Below are 25123 nucleotides of genomic sequence, written 5' to 3'. Positions count from 1 at the left end.
TTAGTTGACCATAGAGTTGTGGGTCCATATCTGGACTCTCAACTCTATTCCACTGGTCTATTTGTCTGCTTTGTGCCAGTACCATGCTGTCTTGGTGATCACAACTTTGTAGTAAAGCTTGAAATCCAGCAATGCGATGCTCCCAGCTTTGTTTTTCTTTTTCAACATTTCCTTAGCAATTCAGGGTCTTTCCTGGTTCCATGCAAATTTTGGGATTGTTCCAGCACTTTGAAAAATGCTGGTGGAATTTTGATCAGGATGGCATTGAAAGTTTAGATTGCTTCTGGGCAGTATAGACATTTTAAGTGTTTATTCTTCTGATCCATGAGCACGGAATGCTTTTCTGTCATTTTATGTCTTCTTCAATTTCTTTCATGAGTGTTCCATAGTTACTTGAGTACAGATCCTTTACCTTTTTGGTTAGGTTTGTTCCCAGATATCTTATGGTTCTTGGTGCTATAGTAAATGGAATCGATTCTCTCATTTCCTTTCTGTATTTTCAATGTTCATGTGTAAGAAAGCACCTGATTTCTGCACATTGATTTTGTACCCTGCCACATTACTGAATTACTGAATGAGTTCCAGTAGTTTGGGGGTGGAGTCTTTTGGGCTTTCCATATTAAGTATCATGTCATCTGTGAAGAGAGAGAGTTTGACTTCTTCTTTGCCAATCTGAATACATTTTATTTCTCTTTGTTGTCTAATTGCTCTTGCTAGGACTTCTAATACTATGTTGAACAAGAGTGGTGAGAGTGGGCGTCCTTGTCGTGTTCCTGATCTCAGAGGGAAGGCTATGATCTTTTTCCCATTGAGGATGATATTCACTGTGGGTTTTTCATAGATAGATTTTATGAAGTTGAGGAATGTTCTTTCTATCCCTATACTTTGAAGCATTTTAATCAGGAACAGATACTGGATTTGTTAAATGCTTTTTCTCCATCAATTGAGAGGACCATGTGGTTCTTCTCTCTTCTCTTATTGATTTATTCTATCACATTGATTGATTTGCAAATGTTGAACCACCCTTGCATCACATGGATAAATCCCACCAGGTCATGGTGTATAATCTTTTTAATGTACTGTTGGCTCCTATTAGCTAGGTTCTTTTTGAGAATCTTGGCATCTGTATTCATCAGGGATATTGGTCTAAAATTCTCCTTTTTGGTGGGGTCTTTGCCTGGTTTGGGGATCAGGGTAATGCTGGCTTCATAGAAAGAGTCTGAAGGTTTTCCTTATGTTTCAATGTTTTGAAACAGTTTCAGGAGAATAGGTATTATTTCTTTGAATGTTTGGTAGATTTCCCCAGGGAATTCGTCAGGTACTGAGCTCTTGTTTTTTGGGAGGTTTTTGATCACTGCTTCAATCTTGTTACTAGATATTGGTCTACTCAGGTTGTCAATTTCTTCCTGATTCAGTTTTGGAAGTTTGTAGGTTTTCAGGAATGCATCTATTTCATCTAGGTTGCTTAACTTACTGGCATATAACTGTTGATAATAATTTCTGATGATTGTTTCTATTTCCTTGGTGTTGTGATCTCTCCCTTTTCATTCATAATTTTATTAATTTGGGTCTTCTCTCCTTTTTTTTTTTTTTGGATTAGTTTGGCCAGTGGTTTTTCAATCTTATTGATTCTTTCAAGAAAAACAGCTTCTCCTTTCATTGATATGTTCTACTGTATCCCTAGTTTCTATCTCATTCATCTCTGCTCTAATCTTGATTAGATTCTTGTGTGTGGGGTTGACTTAATTTGTTGTTTCTCCAGTTCTTTGAGGTCTATAGAGAGCTGCTGTATTCAGGATTTTTCAATTTTTTTTTGAGGGAGGCTTGAATGGCTATATATTTCCCCCTTAGTGCTGCCTTTGCTGTATCCCATAGGTTTGGGGCTGATATGTTTTCATTCTCATTGGTTTCCATGAATTTTTTAAGTTCTTCTTTGATTTCCTGATTGATCCAAACATTCTTGAGTGGGACAGTCTTTAGCTTCCAAGTGTTTGTGTTCCTTCCAAACTTTGTCTTGCGATTGAGTTCCAGTTTCAAAGCATTGCAGTCTGAGAATAAGCAGGGAATAATCTCAATCTTTTGGTATCAGTTGAGTCCTTTTTGTGACCTAGTATGTGGTCAATTCTGGAGAAAGTTCCATGTGTGCTTGAGAAAAATGAGTATTCTGTTTTAGGGTGGAATGTTCTGTATATATCTATGAGGTCCATCTGGTCCAATGTGTCATTCAGTGCTCTTGTTTCTTTATTGATTTCATGCTTGGATGATCTATTACTGAGAGTGGTGTGTTAAGATCCCCTAAAAGTACTGTATTCATATCAATATGACTCTTTTTCTTGGTTAACAGTTGTCTTATGTAGTTGGCTGCTCCTATATTCAGGGCATAAATATTTACAAACTGATAAAGGAAAAGGATCAGGAGGAGGCCTGGAACAAACAGCTTAGAAGCCATGAGAACAGAATTATGGAAATTAAATGATTCCATGAAATGTTCCAATATCAGAATTATTAAGATCCCTGAGGGTGAGGAGAAAGAAAGAAGACTAGAGGATATAGTTGAACAAATTCTCCATGAAAATTTTCCCAATCTGGGGAACAAAACAAGCATTCATGTCCTAGAGGTAGAAAGAACATCCCCATGATGAATGAATCTAGAAAGACTTTGAGGCACTTGATTGAAGACTGTCAAATCATAACTTTAGACAAGAGCTTTTGAGAGCAGCTCTGAGGAAGAGATTCCTTACAAAGAGAGGAAGCTCCATCAGAATAATGTCAGACCTGTCCACAGAAACCTGGCAAGCCAGAAAGGGCTGGCAAGACATGTTCAGGGCACTAAATGAGAAGAACATGCAGTCAAGAATACTTTATCCAGCAAGGCTGACATTCAAAATGGATGGAGAGATAAAGAGCTTCCAAGACTGGCAAGGTTTAAAAGAGTATATGACTACCAAGCTGGCACTACAAGAAATATTAAGGGGGGGTTCTATAAGAGAAAAAAAAAAAACAAGAATATCATTGGACAGAAATTTACAGAGACCATCTATAGAAACAAGGACTTCACAGCCAACATGATGTCAATAAAAACGTATCTTTCAATAATCACTCTCAGTGTGAATGGCCTGAACACTCCCATAAAATGGCAAAGGGTTGAAGATTGGATAAAAAGACAGGTCCTGTCCATATGTTGTCTACAAGAGACCCATTTTGAACTTAAGGATACATCCAGACTGAAAGTGAAGAGATATAGAAGCATCTTTCATGCCAATAGGCCTCAAAAGAAAGCTGGGGTAGTGATTCTCATATCAGATAAATTAGATTTTAAACTAAAGACTGTAGTCAGAGATAAAGGAGGACACTACATCATTCTTAAAGGGTCTATCCACCAGGAAGATCTAACAAGTTATTGCTTTCTTATCTTTTCTTTGTTATTTCATCCCTTTTAGTTTCTTTCATTTGAAGATCACTGATTTTATGCATTTTTTAAATTTTCTAGTATATACATGGTTAAAAATATATTTCTAGTCAATGAGTAACTGTCTAGTACAAGGGCTTTTGTTTGTTTTTAGCAACTCAAGTTTTGATGTCTGATTTGTATCATCATTTCAGTTTTTCTAAATCATTTTCTAATTTGTGTGTGTGTGTCTGTGTCTCTGTCTGTGTCCGTGACCCTTGGGTAATTTAGAATTGTACTGGTTAGATTAAAAATATTTGGGGATTTTCAAGTTATATTTTAGTTGCTCATATCTAGTTTTTTTTTTTTTCCCCCATATTGGCAAAAGAGCATAATCTGAATGACGTAAAATCTTGGAAATCTATTGTGACTTCCCTTATGGCCCAGTATATGGTCAATTTTGCAAATGGTCCACATGCATTTGGAAAGGATTTATTACATTCTGCCCTTGTTAGATGCAGTACTCTTTGTATATTAATGAGTTAAATATTTTAACTGCATTTTTCAGATCTTCTATATTTATTACATTTCCCTCTCATTGTATCAGTTACTAAAAGAATTATCTTAATATCTGGAACTAGGATTGTGGGTTTCTTAAATTCTCCTTTTAATTGTGTCCATTTTGTTTTCCATATTTTGGTGTTGTGTATTATTTCCTACTGTTTAAGCATCGCTATGTCTTCCCTATATATTGAGAATTTTTACCTTGTGAAATAAACCTTTGGAGCTAGTGATATCTTCCAAAGAGTCATGACATTTAGTATATGAAATTATACTTCTACTCTGATGATCTTGAATATTCTCAGATTGTCATAAGTAAGGATTTTTCTATTTGTGTGTTTTATGGGGATATCTTTCATGTATATAACAACTGTCTAATGGACTGTTTCTTTGACTATAAGGAAAACATTTTGACTAGAATATATTTAACTTCTTATTCATCCAATGGAAATATATAATTAATTTTCTATTACTTCTATTATCAATAATTATAACAAGTAATTCAATTCCTTAACTATCATAATTTTGAGGAAACTATATAGATTTCTAAGATTTGCTACAATTCTAATTTTTCAATTAAAAAAATTACAACTTTTGCAAAAGTATTAATCATTTTCCAAAATATGACTCCAAAGAATGTGTTAATTAAGTTCCCAAATAAGAATTTATGTCCTCTCACCTGGGTGGCTCAGTTGGTTAAGTATCTGCCTTTGGCTCAGGTCATGATTCCAGGATCTTCAGTTGGAGTCCTGTGTTGGGCTCCTTGCTTGGTGGGGAGTCTGCTTCTCCCTCTGCCTTAAACTCCCCTTGCTTGTGTTCTCTCTCTTTCACTCTGACAAATAAATAAAATCTTAAGAAAAAAGAACTTAAGTGCTCTCAAGAATTTACCAGTTTCAAAGGAATTTTTTTCTCCTTGTTTTTACATAATTTCATCTTATTTATCAAAACTTTTAAAATTCTTATGCCACATAATTTTTAATATTTTATAATTGGGATTTCTAGGTTTTGTTCTATAGAAATATTTAAGCATTTTGACTTTTAAATATTTATTTATTTATTTGATTTTTTTTTTTTTAACCAACCGTGTGACAGGAGGTTTTGTGATTCCCTCTGTGTCATAAAAATGACTGTTATTTTCTCTGTGTCTGGCTGAAAGAAAAAAAATCCCATTATACTAAGGAGGAATCTATGTAGTTATTTTAGGACTTCTTGATTTCAATTGTTCCTGTTTGAGAGTGTCTTTAAAGCATCAACAATTGAGAATCTATTTCAGAAACCTATGATTTTTATTGTTTCTTTTATTATAAATGTTATTATCTTTATATTAGTATGCTTTATATTGTCTGACAAATGCTGTGGTTTACCTACCTGGTGTAAGCAAGATATACGCACCATAAAAAATTGCTATCACTCACTCACATTTAAAAAAAAAAATCACTTAAAATTGTTTTTCAGTATGATTATATGGGATCAGAAGTGATGGCTGTAACACAGAAAATTATCCAAATTATTGGCCTTGTCAACACTGTAAGTCTTAAGTTTTTTACATTTATAGTTTTATGAAAAATCACTGAAACTTATTTCTATCATGACAAATTAATGACTTAAAAATCTTCAATTATTAATATCCAAAATAATAAACTGAACTTATTCTTTATTTTTATGTAATTTTGAACTAATGACTAATGTTATTTGAACAAGTATGCCATAAATCTTATTTTAGATGTTTACCCAGTTCAAATTGACTGTGATGCTGTCCTCCTTGGAATTGTGGTCAGATAAAAACAAAATTTCTACCAACGGGGATGCTGGTGATTTATTACAAAGACTTTTCACATGGAAACGGGACTATCTTATCCTACGGCCCCATGACATAACATTCTTACTTATGTAAGCACAATGTTCTACATTAAAAAAGAGATACTAAATAATTTCAATAATTTGATAATTTAATGCATTTATTGTGTTCTTCAATTTCTGTAGGTCCCTCTGAAAATTTTAAATAAACATAGCTGTTGCCCTGAGTGCAATAATATAGTTGAGAATATGATAAAAATAAAAACAACATAAATAAATTATATAAAAATATATTTCAGAATATAATTTATGTAAGATTTGCCTTTCATAAACTTTCATGATGTTAACTATACTATAGAATACATATAAGCTTTAGCTTCTTAATAATGTCAAAATTGTCACTATTCAGTTACTATGACCTATAATATGTTAGTAATTTTTTGTCTACTCTTTGACTAAAGAAGATATTTTTGGTAATAATTTAAGAAAATGCTTACATTTTAGATAAGCAAGACTTCTTATTACACAAGTTAAAAACCCCTTTGTTGAACTTTTAGTAACCAAAAGAATGCATGCAGTGCAAGGAAAACCGAGGAAAATTCAAGATAGTAAAATTTTATCAAGTCTAGGAGTTAGGTGAGGAGAGAAAATTGGATTTAAATGAATTTTAGGGGTGCCTGGGTGGCTCAGTTGGTTAAGTGTTCAACTTAGGATTCAGCTCTTGTCATGATCTCAGGGCTGTGATATGGAGGCCCCACAATGCACTCAGAGAGGACTCTGCTTGAGATTCCCTTCTTCTCCCTCTCCCTCAGCTCCTCTCCACCCTCAAATAAATAAATAAATCTTTAACTAAAAAAATAAATTATAGTTTTTAATGATTTGACCATTTTGTAAAGTATATTAGATAATATCCAGATTAAAATTGGTTTGTTTGAAAAATCATTTTAAATATATGGGAGATTTAATTTAAAAGTAAGCTAGTAAATTGTTCTGAATAAGTATGGCAATAAAAAAGGCTATACTATAATGATGTAGTTACAGGAAACGTCCTGCATATTTGGGAGCAACATTTCCTGGCACAATATGCAATAAAAGCTATGATGCAGATATTGCTATGGTATGTAATTTTTATCCTTCTTTACTATTTTTTTCTAAACTTTATATTGTATTTTATATTATTTTACATAGCTAAATAGTATAAAATAAAAGTAGTGAATATTAACCTGACATTTTCCTCTGTATGTGTGTTTATTATTTTGTTGGGACAGAATTATTTTAATCTCAGAAAGTTTATTTAATTATAAGTTATAACATAAAGCAAAAGTGTAACATACATTAATATACTTATTCACCAAGTAGGCAAAATGACTAACATTTATATCAGATTTTCTAAGGATATAAAGCCATAGAAAAAAGAGCACATCTACTTTAAAGAACAAAAATCATGAATTTGTGCTTCCATTTTATGTGTACTTTATGCAATTGTTACAAATGTATGTATCCATTAACCATCATTGTTCTGCATTGTTCTTATTTATGCATCATTTCAGTACTATTTTGAACAGCTTTTAAAAATATGCATATTTGTTGCATCATATAGCTCCACTTTTTCGTTTAAAATTTATATGTTACCAAGAAATACACATTCACTTATCATAAATATAAGTGGTTTTACAGGACTATTACTGAAAAACAAACAAACAAACAAACTGAATCCCCCTTGCATAAACTACACTCCTTGAATTATTTTTCTTATTTTTTAAAATTGTTCTTCCTGGCTTATACTTTCACTTTCATTTCCTTATAAATAAAAGTTTTACTGGAGTATATCATATATGGAGAACATGGAAAAAATCATAAATATATGGGACAATAAATTTTGACTAAGTCAATATGTAGACATGAACATCACAGAGACCAAGAAATAGAATATTTCAGCATTTCAGAAGACCACTGTGAATCATATATCTTGTTTCACTTACTATCCATACCAAAGAAAACCACTTTCCTGACACTTCACATCCTTGGTTAGTTTGGCCTCTTTTTGAACTTTATGTAAAGTAAATAATGCAGTATGTATTCTTATGTCTACCATTTATTTGTTCAAAATTATGTCTGTGAAAATTATCCTGTTTATATGTGTAGGAATAGCTTATTCATTTTTTACTCCATATTTCTAAATAATATCCCCATGAAATTTCTTGAATTTTCAAATTTAGACATCTATTGACTTCTTATCATTGAAATCAGAATTTAAGACCCTAATAGCTCATCATACTTACATGCCACTTCTTCCATTCTTCCTCTGTAATTATATAACTTATTAGAATTGTGTTTTATTCTCTGATGGGCCAAATAATGAACTAAACTTAAATTGTCTTCATTGCATAAATTTTGCTTCTCCTCAAATTTGTAATTGTGTCATATTGCTTTTGCCCAAATTTTCTAATAAAATTAAAAATTTTCTCTACTTCTCTACATGTTTAAAAAAAGTCCTCTTTTTAACCCTAGGGACATATATTTATTCCCCAATCTCTATTAGACTTTTTGCATAGGTGTTTACAAATTTTCTATTGTGTCTTTTTTGGGACATGTGTATTCTTTTTTCATGACTGGCTTACTCATTTTGGGAGTCTATATGCCTCTATAATTTACTTAAAACATAGATGTGTATTAAATTGTTTGAGAGTGACATGATTGAAAATATATTTAATTATTTCAAAGATCGTTTGGTTAATTTTACTTTTAAAATAACTGTACCTTGGAATTTTAAAGGTCTTTTCTTTTGTCTTTTACCATTTCTTTAGAAATTTAATGCTATTCTTATTCTCATTCATTTGTGTGTGTTTTGCTTGTTTTCTCTATGGAAACATTTAAATCTTTTTATCCTTACATGGTGTTGTTTTTCATCATCCCGTATGCCAGTTGTACTGAAGGCCTTTTAATCTGGATGCTATTTATTTCTGATTTGAGAAATGTTACTGTATTACATTTAATCATTTGCTTCCCTTTTCTCTCTGGAGCTTTGTTAATTAAAGCATGTTGACTCATCATCTAATTTATTTTATCTTATTTAATTTTTCTTTTATTTCTACATCTTCTAATATTTCTTTATATTTTAACTTTGGAGCAATCACTTAAATGTTCTCATATCCACTTCACACTAATCCTCTTCTCTGGTCTATTGCATAGGGAACTATATACATTCCCTGGGCTTCTTTGCTTCGATGCTTTTGAGTATATTCAGCAAATATGGATGATTGGATGGTGGCAGTGAAATATTTTAGTATCTCTACATACTGACCCTGCTTGGAACAATGTCTTAAAACTATTGCTTCCTGTTCCATGAAACTGCTCCACCTTCTGTTATGTAGCTCCTGCTGAATATCACTTGTTTATAGAATCTAATAGTTTTTAATTCATTCATCCTGTTCTGGTGTTCGTAGCAACATTCTGCTTTTCTAATCTTAGAGTTGCCTTTCACGTCTCTGGTGTAAAGATCCTGTAATAATTTCATTTGAATTGGATGCCTTATGATGACACCTATTCACTTTAAGCTCTATCTTAAGGATTAGAAAACCTTATAAAGAAACAGGTAAATGTTTTAGGCTTTGTAGACCATGTGAACTACTATGTCACAGGTACTCAATGGTACTAAACTCTGCCATTGTAATGCAAAATCCTATATAGAAAAATATAAATTTATGAGCATGGTGATTTTCCAATAAAATCTTATTCATGAATACTGAAATTTAAACCTCATATAATTTCATTTGTCACAAAATATTATTTTTTTTTCAACTATTAAAAAATACAGAACCATCTTTATTTACAGACTATACTGGTCATACACCAGATTGGGTCTGTGGACCATAGACTACCCTGTCCTACTTTAATCCCAACAGCCCTTATCCTCACAGATTAATATTACAAATTGTAAGGGCTTTCTCAGAAAAGGATAATTTATAAACCAAAACAACTTATAAGATCTTGCTAATTTATGTTGACATTTTCCTAGAGAAACAAATGAAGGAATAGAAACTAAGGGTTCAGGACAAACAAGAACAGGATAATCTTTATTTAGCAGTAAATTTAGTATCTAGGTAAATATATTTGAGTTTTTGAATTTAGTGTGCCAGCTCAAATATTTGAGAGTGTTTTTTAATTATTTTTTAAAATATTTTTTTAATTTTTTAATAAACATAAAATGTATTATTAGCCCCAGGGGTACAGGTCTGTGAATCACCAGGTTTACACATTTCATAGCACTCACCATAGCACATACCCTCCCCAATGTCCATAACCCCACCACCATTTCCCTCCCCCCCACCTTCAGTTTTTTTTGTGAGATTGAGTCTCTTATGGTTTGTCTCCCTCCCGATCCCATCTTGTTTCATTTATTCTTTTCCTACCCCCAAAACCCCTCACGTTGCATCTCCACTTCCTCATATCAGGGAGATCATATGATAGTTGTCTTTTTCCAATTGACTTATTTCGCTAAAAATAATACCCTCTAGTTCCATCCACGTCATCGCAAATGGCAAGATTTCATTTCTTTTGATGGCTGCATAGTATTCCATTGTATATAAATATACCATCTCTTCTTTATCCATTCATCTGTTGATGGACATCTAGGTTCTTTCTATAGTTTGGATGTTGTGGACATTGCTGCTATAAACATTGGGGTGCATGTGCCCCTTCGGATCACTACATTTGTATCTTTAGGATAAATACCCAGGAGTGCAATTGCTGGGTCATATGGTAGGTTTATTTTCAACTTTTTGAGGAACCTCCATGCTGTTTTCCAGAGTTGTTGCACCAGCTTGCATTCCCACCAACAGTGTCGGAGGGTTCCCCTTTCTCCGCATCCTTGCCAGCATCTGTCATTTCCTGACTTGTTAATTTTAGCCATTCTGACTGGCATGAGGTGGTATCTCATTGTGGTTTTGATTTGTATTTCCCTGATGCCGAGTGATATGGAGCACTTTTTCATGTGTCCGTTGGCCATCTGGATGTCTTCTTTGCAGAAATGTCTTTTCATGTCCTCTGCCCATTTCCTGATTGGATTATTTGTTCTTTGGGTGTTGAGTTTGCTAAGTTCTTTATAGATTTTGGACACTAGCCCTTTATCTGATATGTCATTTGCAAATATCTTCTCCCATTCTGTCAGTTGTCTTTTGGTTTTATTAACTGTTTCCTTTGCTGTGCAAAAGCTTTTGATCTTGATGAAGTCCCAATAGTTCACTTTTGCCCTTGCATCCCTTGCCTTTGGCGATGTTCCTAGGAAGAAGTTGCTGTGGCTGAGGTTGAAGAGGTTGCTGACTGAGTTCTCCTCAAGGATTTTGATGGATTCATTTCTCACATTGAAGTCCTTCATCCATTTTGAGTCTATTTTCATGTGTGGTGTAAGGAAATGGTCCAGTTTCATTTTTCTGCATGCTTTCTGCATGTTTTCTGCACCATTTGTTGAAGACGCTGTCTTTTTTCCATTGGACATTCTTTCCTTTGTTGTAGATTAGTTGACCATAGAGTTGAAGGTCTATTTCTGGGCTTTGTATTCTGTTCCATTGATCTGTGTGTCTGTTTTTGTGCCACTACCATACTGTCTTGATGATGACAACTTTGTAATAGAACTTGAAGACTGGAATTGCGGTGCCACCAACTTTGGCTTTCTTTCTCAATATTCCTCTGGCTATTCGAGGTCTTTTCTGGTTCCATATAAATTTTAGAATTATTTGTTCCATTTATTTGAAAAAAATGGATGGGATTTTGATAGGGATTGCGTTAAATGTGTAGATGGCTTTTAGGTAGCACAGACATTTTCACAATATTTTTTTCTTCCAATTCATGAACATGGGACATTTTTCCTTTTCTTTGTGTCTTCCTCAGTGTCTTTTATGAGTACTTTATATTTTTCTGAGTATAGATTCTTTGCCTCTTTGGTTAGGTTTATTCCTAGGTATCTTATGGTTTTGTAAATGGAATTGACTCCTTAATTTCTCTTTCTTCTGTCTTGTTGTTGATGTAAAGAAATGCAACTGATTTCTGTGCATTGATTTTATATCCTGACACTTTACTGAATTCCTATACAAGTTCTAGCAGATTTGGAGTGGAGTCTTTTGGGTTTTCCACTTATAGTATCATATCATCTGCAAAGAGTGAGAGTTTGACTTCTTCTTTGCTGGTTTGGATGCCTTTAATTTCTTTTTGTTGTCTGATTGCTAAGACTAGGACTTCTAGTACTATGTTGAATAGCAGTGGTGATAATGGACATCCCTGCTGTGTTCCTGACCTTAGGAGAAAAGTTCTGTTTTCCTCCATTAAGAATGATATTCGTGGTGGGTTTTTCATAGATGGCTTTGATGATATTGAGTTATGTACCCTCTATCCCTACACTTTGAAGAGTTTTGATCAGGTAAGGATGCTGTACCTTGTCAAATGCTTTTCAGAATCTATTGAGAGTATCATATGGTTCTTGTTCTTTCTTTTATTAATGTATTGTGTCACATTGATTGATTTGCAGATGTTGAATCAACCTTGCAGCCCTGGAATAAATCCTACTTTGTCATTGTCAATAATCCTTTTAATGTACTGTTGGATCCTGTTGGCTAGTATTTTGGTGAGAATTTTCGCATCTGTGTTCATCAAGGATATTGGTCTGTAGTTCTCTTTTTTGATGGGATCCTTGTCTGGTTTTGGGATCAAGGTGATGCTGGCCTCATAAAATGAGTTTAGAAGTTTTCCTTCCATTTCTATTTTTTGGAACAGTTTCAGGAGAATAGAAATTAATTCCTGTTTAAATGTTTGGTGGAATTCCCCCGGGAAGCCATCTGCACCTGGGCTCTTGTTTGTTGGGAGATTTTTGATGACTGCTTCAATCTACTTACTGGTTATGGGTCAGTTCAGGTTTTCTATTTCTTCCTGGTTCAGTTGTGGTAGTTTATATGTCTCTAGGAATGCATCCATTTCTTCCATATTGTCAAATTTGCTGGTGTATAGTTGCTCATAATATGTTCTTATAATTGTTTGTATTTCTTTGGTGTTGGTTGTGATCTCTCCTCTTTCATGCATGATTTTATTTATTTGGGTCCTTTCGCTTTTCTTTTTTGATAAGTCTGGCCAGAGATTTATCAATCTTATTCTTTCAAAGAACCATCTCCTACTTTCATTTCTATTATTTTTTGTTTTCTATTTCATTGATTTCTGCTCCAATCTTTATTATTTCTCTTCTTTTGCTGGGTTTAGGCTTTCTTTATTGTTCTTTCTCCAGCTCCTCTAGGTGTAGGGTTAGGTTGTGTCTTTGAGACCTTTCTTGTTTCTGGAGAAAGGTTTGTACCACTATATATCTTCCTCTCAAGATGACCTTTTCTGTGTCCTACAGATTTTGAACAATTTTTCTTTCATTATCATTTGTTTCCATGATCTTTATCAATTCTTCTTTAATTTCCTGGTTGGCCCATTCATTCTTTAGAAGGATGCTGTTTAGTCTCCATGTATTTGGGTTCTTTCCAAATTTCCTCTTGTGATTGAGTTCTAGCTTCAGAGCACTGTGGTCTGAAAAAAGCAGGGAATGATCCCAAGCTTTTGATACTGGTTGAGACCTGATTTATGACCCAGAATGTGATCTATTCTGGAGAATGTTCCATGTGCACTCGAGAAGAATGTGTATTCTGTTGCTTTGGGATGGAATGTTCTGAATATATCTGTGATGTCCCTCAGGTCCAGTGTGTCATTTATGGCCTTTATTTCCTTGTTGATCTTTTGCTTGGATGATCTGTCCATTTCAGTGAGGGGAGTGTTAAAGTCCGCTACTATTATTGTATTATTGTCAATAATTTCTTTGTCTAACATTTCTTTGATTTTGTTATTAATTGGTTTATATAGTTGGCTGCTCCCATGTTAGGGGCATAGATATTTCAAGTTGTTAGACCTTGTTGGACAGACCCTTTGAGTATGATATAGTGTCCTTCCTCATCTCTTACTATAGTCTTTGGCTTAAAATCTAATTGATCTGATATAAGAATTGCCATCCCAGCTTTCTTCTGAAGTCTATTAGCATGGTAAATTGTTTTCCACTCCTTCACTTTAAATCTGGAGGTATCTTTGGGTCTAAAGTTATTTTTTGTAGACAGCATATTGATGGTTTTTTGTTGTTGTTGTTGTTGTTTGTTTTTTTTTCCATTCTGATACCTTGTGTCTTTTGATTGGACATTTAGCCCATTTCATTCAGGCTAACTATTGAGATATATGAATTTAGTGCCATTGTATTGACTGTAAAGTGACTATTACTGTTTATTGTTCCTTTTTGATCTACTACTTTTAGGCTCTATTTGCTTAGAGGACCCCTTTTAATATTTCCTGTAGAGCTGGCTTGGTGTTTACAAATTTTTTTAGTTTTTGTTTGTCCTGGAAGCTTTTTGTCTCTCCTTCTATTTTCAATGATAGCCTAGCTGTATATAGTATTCTTGGCTGCATGTTTTTCTCATTTAGTGCTCTGAATATATCATGCCAGTTCTTTCTGGCCTGCCAGGTCTCTGTGGATAAGTCTGATGCCAATCTAATATTTTTACTATTGTATGTTACAGACTTATTGTCCCGGGCTGCTTTCAGGATTTTCTCTTTGTTGGTAAGACTTATAAATTTTACTATCAGATGACGGGTGTTGACCTATTCTAATTGATTTTGAGGGGGATTCTCTGCTCCTCATGGATTTTGATGCTTGTTCCCTTTGCCATATTGGGGAAATTCTCTACAATAATTCTGTCCAATATAACCTCTGATCCCCTCTCTCTTTCTTCTTCTTCTGGAATACTAATTATTCTAATATTGTTTCATCTTATAGTGTCATTTATCTTTCAAATTCTATCTTCGTGGTCCAGTAGTTGTTTGTCTCTCTTTTGCTCAGCTTCTTTATTCTCTGTCATTTGGTCTTCTATATCATTAATTCTCTCTTCTGCTTCATTTATCCTAGCAGTAAGAGCCTCCATTTTTTATTGCACCTCATTAATAGCTTTTTAAATTTCAACTTGGTTAGATTTTAGTTCTTTTATTTCTCCAGAAAGGGCTTTTATTTCTCCAGACTTGTTTCTCTTATATCTTCCATGCCTTTTTTGAGCCCGAGAATCATCATTCTGAACTCTAGATCTGACATATTACCAATTGTATTGATTAGGTCCCTAGCCTTTGGTACTGCCTCTTGATTTTTTTTTTATTTTGGGGGGTGCTGAGATTTTCCACCTTGTCATTTTATCCAGATAAGAATATATGGAGTGAATAAAATACTAAAAGGGTGGCAAAGACCCCAGGAAAATGTGCTTTTACCAAATCAGAAGAGACCCCAAATTGTGGAGGGAAGAAAGGGGGTAAAAAGAAGTTCAGAAAAAAAATTTAAAAAGAAAAAACATAAAAAAGAAAATAAGTATATTAGACTGGTGGCTAGAACAGGGTCATCCACTTAATTTTGGGAGTATTTTGGTCTCTTAGAAGAAAATACCTCCCAAAATTTTAAAGAATGAGAAACATATATAAAGGTAAACACAATGAAGGAGTGGAATATGACATAAAGATGCAAAAATTTTTTTAAAAATTTCTAAAGAAGGAGTTGATAAGATAAGTTGGTTGGGAGAATAAAGAAAAAGAATGTGGAGAGAATTTGCTCAGGCTGGAGACTAGAACAAAGCCCTGTGCTAGATTTAGGGTATATTTTGATCTATTAGAAGAAGTTGTATCCCAGATTTTTTTAGAAGAAAAAACTCTACATGTATACAAAAAAATAAAGTTAGATATAATGAAGGAAAAAATATGACTATATTAATGAAGAGTCAAAAAAGATTTTTTTAATGAAAGGTGTTGTTAAGATAAACTAGTTAAAAAAAAACATTTAAAGAGGAAAAAGTAAAAGTTATAAAAATTAGCAGAAGAAAAAAATAAAATTAAAAAAATTTTCTTAACTTTGCAAGACTAAAGAGTCATGGGGAGAAAGAATGAATTCCAGGCTTTGTTTTCTCTTCCTCTGGAATTCCACTGTTATTCTTGGTAAGTGAACTTGGTCTTGGCTGGATTTCTTGCTGATCTTCTGGGGGAGGGGCCGGTTGTTGTGATTCTCAAGTGTCTTTGCCTGAGGTGGAATTGCACCGCGTTTACCAGCAGCCAGGCTAAGTAATCCACTTGGGTTCCCTTTCGGGAGCTTTTGTTCCCTGAATGCATTCCATAGAGTTCCAGAAGACAGGAATGAAAATGGCAGCCTCCCAATCTCTGGCCTGGAGGAGTCGAGAGCTCAGAGCCCCACTCATCAGCGTGCCCTTGGAGAAAAGCGCTCAATCACTCCTGTCTCCCTGGCCTCCAGTCATGCTCCGAGCTCACCCAGCCTGTGACCAATCATCTCTGTCTCTGCCACAGCCCTGCCTGGAGTCTCCAAACCCAGCAAATCCCTGCGCTCTTCCAGGGGGGTCTCCCTGGATCTTGTGGGGTCTCTGCTCACAGAGCAGTGGACCAGCTGTGCCATGGATCACAGTTTAAGGTAACCCCAAGTTGGAAGTTCACTCCTCGGCTCCGTCTTTGTAGCTGGCTTCCCCACTCTAATTCCTGCAAGCTCTGCAACACTCAGACACCCCCAATCCTCTATGACCCCGTGGGACCTGAGACCATGCTGTCCCCACATGGGCTTCACCCTTCCTTAGCCTCTGGAGTGATGTCCTTCAGTGGAGCAGACTTTTAAAGTTCTGATTTTGTGCTCTATTGCTCCGCCACTTGCTGGGAGCTGGCTCCTCCCTCCATGGTCTATCTTCCCGTTGCTTTAGATTCACTTCTCCACAGGTCCTACCTTTCAGAAAGTGGTCAATTTTCTGTTTCTAGAATTGCTGCTCTTCTTCTCTTTAATCTCCTTTTGGATTTGTAGGTGTTTGGAATGGTTTGATAAGCTCTCTTATCTAGTTGATCTCCTGCTACTTGATGTCATCTCAGCCTGCTACTTCCCCGCCATCTTGACTCCTCCTCCCAGACAAACTAGATTTTAAACCAAAGACTGTAATAAGACATGAAGAAGGACACTATATTATAATAAAAGGGTCTATCCAAAAAGAAGATCTAATAATTGTAAATATTTATGTCCCTAACTTGGGAGCACCCATATATATGAATGAATTAATAACAAAATTAAATAAATACATTAATAATAATACAAAACTAGTAGGGGACTTGAATAGCCATGCAGTGGATGGATCATCTAAGCAGAAAATCAACAAGAAACAGGCTTTGAATGACATACTGGACCAGATGGAGTTCACAGGTATATTCAGAGCATTTCATCCTCAAGCAACAAAACACATACTTCTCAAGTGAATGTGGGACATTCTCCAGAATAGGTCACAAACTGGCTCACAGATCAGGTCTCAACTCGTACTAAAAGATTGGGATTATTCCTTGCATATTTTCAGAACACAGTGCTTTAAAACTTGAACTCAATCACAAGAAAAAAAAATTGAGAGCACATATATTGGAAGTTAAAGAGCATTCTACCAAAGAATGAATGGGTCAACCAGGAAACAAAGGTATTTTAAAAATTCATGGATACAAATGAAAGTTAAAATACAACTGGGGGGTGCCTGGGTGGCTCAGTCAGTTAGGGGCTTGATCCCTCCCTGCTTGGTGGGGAGCCTGCTTCCCCCTCTCCTCCTCATTCCTGACCTCTCTCTCGCTATCTCTGTCAAATAAATAAAAACCTTTAATAAAAAAATTTAAAGAAAATTAAAAGAAAAAGAAAATACAACTGTTCAGAACCTTTGGGATGCAGCTAAGGTGGTCCTAGGAGGCCTTTCTCAAGAAACAATAAAAGCCTCAAATACACAAACTAAACTTACACCTAAAGGATCTGGAAAAAGAGCAACAAATAACACTTAAATCCAGGATGAGAAGATACATAATAAAGATTAGAACAGAAATCAATGATACAGACATTAAAAAAAAATAACAGATCAATGAAACTAGGAACTGGTTCTTCAAAAGAATTAATAAAATTGATAAACTCCTAGCCAGACATATTAAAAAAAAAAAAAGAAGAAGAAGAAGGAAAGAGAAAGAGAGAAAGGACCCAAATAAATAAAATAATGAATGAAAGAGGGAGATCACAACCAATACCAAAGAAATGTAAATAATTATAAAATAATATTATGAGCAATATATCCCAACGTATTAGGCAATCTGGAAGAAAGGGATGTGTTCCTAGAAACATAAACTACAAAAACTGAAACAGGAAGAATAGAGAACCTGAACACACTGATAACCAGCAAAGACATTAAATCAGTATCAAAATCTCCCCAAAACTATGAGTCCAGAGCTGGATGGATTCCCAGGGGAATTCTACCAAACATTTAAAGAAGGATTACATTTGTAAAGTTCTTTACAGGTTTTGTATTCTAGCCCTTGATCTGATGAGACATTTGCAAATATCTCCTCCCATTCTGTAGATTGTCTTTTGGTTTTGTTGAATATTTTTTTTGCTGTGCATTTTATCCTGATGAAGTCCCAATAGTTAATTTTTGCTTTTGTTTCCCTTGCCTTTGGAGACATGACTAGCAAGAAGTTGCTGTGGCCTAGGTCAAAGATGTTGCTGCCTGTGTTCTCCTCTAGGATTTTGATGGAGTCCTATCTTACATTTAGGTCTTTCATCCATTTTGCATTTATTTTTGTGTACGGTGTAAGAAAGTGGTCCAGTTTCATTCTGCATGTGGCTGTCCAGTTTTCCCAACACCATTTGTTGAAGAAACACATTTTTCCATTGAATATTCTTTCCTGCTTTGTTCAAGACTACTTGACCATAAAGCTGAGGGTCCATTTCAGAGTTCTCTATTCTGTCACATTGACCTATGTGTCTATTTTTGTGCCAGTGCCATACTGTCTGGATGATTACATTTTTTTAATAGAGCTTGAAGTACAGAATTGTGATACCACCAGACTTTCTTTGGAAAAGTCTTTTACTGTTTTATGTAGTGAGAGTGCAAACACATATACATATATGCACACACACACAAATGTGTGTATAGAGAGTTTATCACTTCAAATAGAATGTAGAAATGTTAACACTATCTTTTAGGTCTCAAATCATATCATATAAACATAAAATGAGTAATTATGTAGTTTACTTATTACTTTTAAATACATTTAAAACTATATCACACAAATTAACATTTTATTTTCAACTGCAAAAAAAAATTTTTTAAAAATCAAGTGGAGAGAAAGTTTATTATATTTTTCCATTTTCTTCCTCTTCATTGATCCGTGAAGTTACACTTTTTCCTTTATTATCAATTTCTTTTTAACTTCCAAAAATTCTTCAGTCATTTTTTTAAAAAGCATAATATCTTAGTTTTCCATCATTCCAGAATGTCTTCATTTCATCTTCATTCTTGAGGGATATATTTTCTGGATTAAAGTCGTGAATTGACGTTTTTTTCATTTAGCACTTGAAAAATATTGTGCTATATCCTCTGTGCATCATTATTTCTGATGAGAAATTCTCTGTTTATGAATCATTACTCTTCTATAAACAATGTGCTGGTTTTCATTGGCTGATTTCAAGATTTAAATATTTTCTCCAGCTTTTTAATCATGATGTGTCTGCCATGATTGTTTTAGTTTATCTTGTTAGAAATTGGGGACATTTTAGCCATTTTCCTTCAAATATTTTTCAGTTCTGCCCCCTTTCTCCCCTTCTGGGACACTAACAGCATTGATGTTTGATCTTTTGCCACTGTTCCACTGCTTCCTGTATCTCTGTTAATTTTATAAAAAAAAATTTCTCTCTCTTGTTCAGATCAGATAATTTATATGAATTAGTCCTTAAATTCACTCATTCTAACATCTCCATTTTGCAGCTAAGTCCACCTACTCAGATTTTATTTATTATTTTTTTATGCTTTCTGTATTTTCTGTTCTATAAATGTCATTTTCTGTTTTCTTATATATTTCTTTGTTGAAACTTTGTTTTTATTTGTTTTAGAGATTTTATAATTACTGGTTAAAGTATTTTTATGATAATTTATGAAGGATTTTATTTTGGTTTTGCTGTCTGTTGATTATGTTTTTTCATTTCAGTTGAGCTATTTCTTGTTCTTGATATGATAAGCAATTTTTCACTACATTCAGGATATTTCTGAGAAATATGTTATGAGACTAATTCCTATTTAAATCTTCCATTTCAGAAGAAAGCTTTGTTTTTAAAAACACATTTTAGATCAGTTCTGTGGGCCATTGTTTACTTCCTAATTTAGTTTTCACGGCATTGAAAGATATTTGACATTATGGATATTATACATGCTACTAGAGAGTCTGGGTTCTATTGTTTTTCTCTGATGAGTATTGATTTTTTGTTTCTTTTATCATGCAATACTCTTGGTTAAATTCAGAATTGCAACTGTAGACAACAGACTATGACTCTGGACTCAGTTGAGATCTTTAGTTGTTAGCGAAGTTCAGCGCTGAGGCACAAACATGTATGAATGTTTGAGAAGTCAGCCAGAAATGTGGGAGATGGAATTTTGAGGATTCTTCTTCTAAAGTCTTCCTTTTTGTATATCCACACAGCAGCCACCATTTCTTCATATCAGATACTTAATTTCCTGAACCTGGAGTATCAATTTTTTTTCTTTTTTTCATGAATAGTCTGTGAACCCACTTGCCATGTCTATTATATCTGGCCTTAGGCTGAAAGTCACAAATACTGTCACTGTTTATAGGTATTTCTTTTGGGCATGGACTCCCAACTAGTAATGTTAGCTTCTGATGTTTGTTTGTTTTTTTTTTAAGTTTTTAATAATATTCCAGTTAGTTACTATATGATGTAATACTAGTTTCAGGTGTATAATATAGTGAGTCAGCACTACCATAAAACACTCAGTTCTATAACTTTAAAAAAAAGTCAAACTATGGAAACACAGAGTAGAACTGTAGTTGTTAGCAGATAGGGGAAGGGGGAAATGTGGAAATGTTGGCCAAAGGGTACAAACCTCCAGTTATAAGATGAATAAGTTCTGAGGATCTAATATAACTATGGGAACTATAATTCATAATGTGAAAATTTGATATATTTACATTATGAAACAATTCCCATATGAAATTAATATATTCATCAACTCCCATAGTTACATTTTATGAGAATGCCTAAGATGTACTCTCTTTTTTAAAATTTTTTAAATTTATTTTCAGCGTAACAGTATTCATTGTTTTTGCACCACACCCAGTGCTCCATGCACTCCGTGCCCTCTCCAATACCCACCACCTGGTTCCCCCAACCTCCCACACCCCGCCCCTTCAAAACTCCCAGATTGTTTTTCAGAGTCCATAGTCTCTCATGGCTCACCTCCCCTTCCAATTTCCATCAGCTCCCTTCTCCTCTCTAACTCCCCTTGTCCTCCATGCTATTTGTTATGCTCCTCAAATAAGTGAAACCATATGATAATTGACTCTCTCTGCTTGACTTATTTCACTCAGCATAATCTCTTCCAGTCCCGTCCATGTTGCTACAAAAGTTGGATATTCATCCTTTCTGATGGAGGCATAATACTCCATAGTGTATATGGGCCACATCTTCCTTATCCATTTGTCCGTTGAAGGGCATCTTGGTTCTTTCCACAGTTTGGTGACCGTGGCCATTGCTGCTATGAACATTGGGGTACAGATGGCCCTTCTTTTCACTACATCTGTATCTTTGGGGTAAATAACCAGTAGTGCAGTGGCAGGGTCATAGGGAAGCTCTATTTTTAATTTCTTGAGGAATCTCCACACTGTTCTCCAAAGTGGCTGCACCAACTTGCATTCCCACCAACAGTGTAAGAGGGTTCCCTTTTCTCCACATCCCCTCCAACACATGTTGTTTCCTGTCTTGCTAATTTTGGCCATTCTAACTGGTGTAAGGTGGTATCTCAATGTTATTTTAATTTGAACCTCCCTGATGGCTAGTGATGATGAACATTTTTTCATGTGTCTGATAGTCATTTGTATGTCTTCATTGGAGAAGTGTCTGTTCATATCTTCTCTCTTAACAAATTTCAAGTATATAATACATAATGATGAATTATAGTTTAAAGTTATCATATGTATGTGATAGCAAACATATTTGTCTTTCTCATTTTGTTTAGAATAATGCACTCCTGGTCATCTATGTTGTTGCAAATGGAAGGTTTATCTTCTTTTTTATGACTGAATAATACTTCATTGTATAGATACACTACATTTTCTTTATTCATTCATCTATTGATAGATATTGATGTTGCTTCCAAAACTTGGCTATTATGAATGATGTTGCTATTAACGTTGGGTATAGATAATGATTTCACTTATTTTGGTAATATAGCCAGAAGTAGGATTGCTGGGTCATATGGTAATCCTATTTTGAATTTTTTGAGGAACACCCACACTATTTTTCATAATGACCATACCAATTTACATTCCCATCAAGAGCTTTTCTCCACATCCTAACCACCATTTGTTATCTCTTGTCCTTAAGATAATTAGCTATCTTACCTGCTCTGAGGTATTATCTCATGGTGGGTTTGATTTGCATTCTTCTGATGGCTAGTGATGTTTAGCATCTTTTCATAAACCTGACCATTTGTATGTATGATTTGGAAAAAATGTCTATTCAAGTCCTTTGCCTATTTTTCAGTTGAGTTATTTGGTGTTTTGCTATTGAGTTCTGAGCTCCTTATATATTTGTTATATAATTACTTATTGGATATATGGTTTGCAAATATTTTCTTTAATTCCATAGGTTGCTTTTTCATTCTGTTGATTTCTTTATCCTTTGCTGTGAAGAAACATTTTAGTTTTATGTAGTCCCAATTTACATCTTTTTGTTTTTTGTTTGTGTTTACTTAAGTGTAATTAACATGCAGTGCTATGTTAGTTTCAGGTCTACACTATGATTCAACAATTCTGTACATTTCTCAGTGTTCATCAAGATATGTGTACTCTTAATCTTTTTTTTTTATCTATTTTGTTCATCTTCCTCCATCCCACCAACCTGCCCTCATGTTGAGGTCTTTTATCCATTTTGAGTTTATCTTTGTGTATGGTGTAAGAGAATGGTCGAGTTTCATTCTTCTATACATAGCTGTCCAATTTTCCCAGCATCATTTATTGAAGAGACTGTCTTTTTTTTCTACTGGTGTTTTTTCCTGCTTTCTCGAAAACTAGCTGACCATAGAGTTGAGGGTTCATATCTGGACCTCTACTCTATTCCATTGGTCTATATGTGTCTGTTTTTGTTCCAGTACCATCCTGTCTTGGTGATGAGAGCTTTGTAGTAAAGCTTGAAATCAGGCAAAGTGATGCTCCCAGCTTTGTTAGTGATTTGGGGTCTCTTCTGGTTCCATACAAATTTTAGGATTATTCCAGCACTTTGAAAAATACCAGTGGAATTTTGATCAGGATGACATTGAAAGTATAGATTGCTCTGGGCAGTATAGACATTTTAACAATGTTTATTCTTCTGATCCATGAGCATGGAACCCTTTTCTGTTTTTTTGTGTCTTCTTCAATTTCTTTCATGAGTTTTCTGTAGTTCCTTGAACATAGATCCTTTACTTCTTTGGTTAGGTTTATTCCCAGGTATCTTATGGTTCTTGGAGCTATAGTAAATGGAATCAATCCTCTAATTTCCCTGTCTATATTTTCATTGTTCATGTATAAGAAAGAAACTGATTTCTGTGCTTTGATTTTGTATCCTGCCACATTACTGAATTGCTGTATGAGCTCTAAAAGTTTGGGGGTGGAGTCTTTTGGGTTTTCCATATAAAGTAACATGTCATCTGTGAAAAGAGAGTTTGACTTCTTCTTTGCCAATCTGAATACCTTTTATTTCTTTGTGTTTTCTGATTGTTGTTGCTAGGACTTCCAGTACTATGTTGAGCAGCAGTGATGAGAGTTTATACTACAACATTTTAATGAGCTCCACTACAAGCATCTTACTCCTATTACTCCTATTTATATTGCTGGGCCATTTCCTAAATGATACACTTCAACTTAAATACTAATTCACAAATATTAAGTAGTTATACTCCTTCTCAAAATTCTCTATTGGAGCACTTCATTTTCTTTAGAACACTTTTCATGATCTCTTTGTATTTGGGAAATTTGTTTCAAGTCGCTAGTTTATTTTCTTTCTCCCCTTCTGTAATGGAAGTTCCCAGTGTGAATAAAGTCCATTTCTTCATGCATCCCACTACATTTTCATCTTCTTTTAATGTGCTTGACACATGTGTATACTGAATTAAGATTTGTTAATTGGATGAATTTATTTAATGAGAATATTAAATAAATGTGTTTTGTTGATTGTATCAGAAATACAATTTGAGTATGTTAAATATTAAACCAGAGAATACTTCTTGCTTGATCATTCTTTACACTGTTGCTTGGTTCTTAGTCAATTAATCAGTGTGGATAGTCTTATCAATGACATATCAAAATAACATGTTGTAAAATACACTTAACATAAGAAGTATTAAAATATAAAATTTTACAGAAACAAAATATTTTATTTATTTGTTAACTACTTGTATGATGGTTTTCCTTTCAATCTTTTTTATTTTAGTATCCAGATGCAATAACTTTGGAGGGATTTTCCATTATTATAGCTCAACTACTTGGGCTTAAAATGGGATTAACATATGATGATATTAATAACTGTTCTTGTCCAAGAGCTACATGCATAATGAATCCTAAAGCAGTGTAAGACTTTTTTCTTCTTAATTAATTTCACATATATGTTTGTGAAGTTGTTTACAAGATGTGATTTTTTTTTGTTCTTTATATTCAACTCCATGTCAAAAATTGGAAAGTGTGTTGTGCCAAAAGAGATATCACACTAACAAATATGTCTAAGTGATATGACTCCAGGAAAGTGGTGACTGACATGATTAAGAAATGCTCACTTGAGGGAATTAGAGGGAAATTTTTAAGATTTATGAAGACTGTGAAATTTTATATAAGCATGGTACTATTGTTTTGGTTGTTGTAGTATATTGCATTCAAAGCAAACATATCTAAAATTACCCTTAGTAATATAATACTGGCAGCTTTGGTTAGAATTTTAAAGAGATAGTAAAAGGAGAAAAGGTTTGCAGAGGAAAAGTAATTGTCCCTATTTACAGATATTATGATGACTACCCACATATATCAACAGTATCAGTATGCAATTAGAAAAACAACATTAAAAATTTATTAGGATGGGAGAAACTACATATTATCTATAGGCTAAAAGAAATAAAGAGAAGGAAAAGATGATAATGTTGGATATAATGAAGACTTAAAAACAAAATCATTGAGTAAATTAGAGAGGATAGAATTTAGTGCATGAGTAGAGAGGCTTTTATTGGAGCTGAG

At 34.1% G+C, this 25123-nt stretch overlaps 1 protein-coding gene across 1 annotated transcript in view; it reads left to right on the top strand.

The window, feature by feature from the left end:
• The window catches only part of ADAM18 (ADAM metallopeptidase domain 18), a 186232-nt gene that overhangs the window by 50773 nt on the left and 110336 nt on the right, over positions 1-25123 (top strand). The window contains exons 8-11 of the mRNA XM_032838071.1: positions 5405-5476; positions 5673-5839; positions 6782-6863; positions 24333-24469. Of these exons, the coding sequence (XP_032693962.1) occupies positions 5405-5476; positions 5673-5839; positions 6782-6863; positions 24333-24469 (458 nt within the window). The remainder of the gene's footprint in view (positions 1-5404; positions 5477-5672; positions 5840-6781; positions 6864-24332; positions 24470-25123) is intronic.

This window comes from Lontra canadensis, unplaced genomic scaffold, assembly GCF_010015895.1.
Source record: "Lontra canadensis isolate GAN:19392208 unplaced genomic scaffold, GSC_riverotter_1.0 scaffold101, whole genome shotgun sequence".
Lineage (NCBI taxonomy): Eukaryota > Metazoa > Chordata > Mammalia > Carnivora > Mustelidae > Lontra > Lontra canadensis.
The sequence above is the reverse complement of the archived record's forward strand: the minus strand, read 5'-3'. Positions and strand labels throughout refer to the sequence as shown.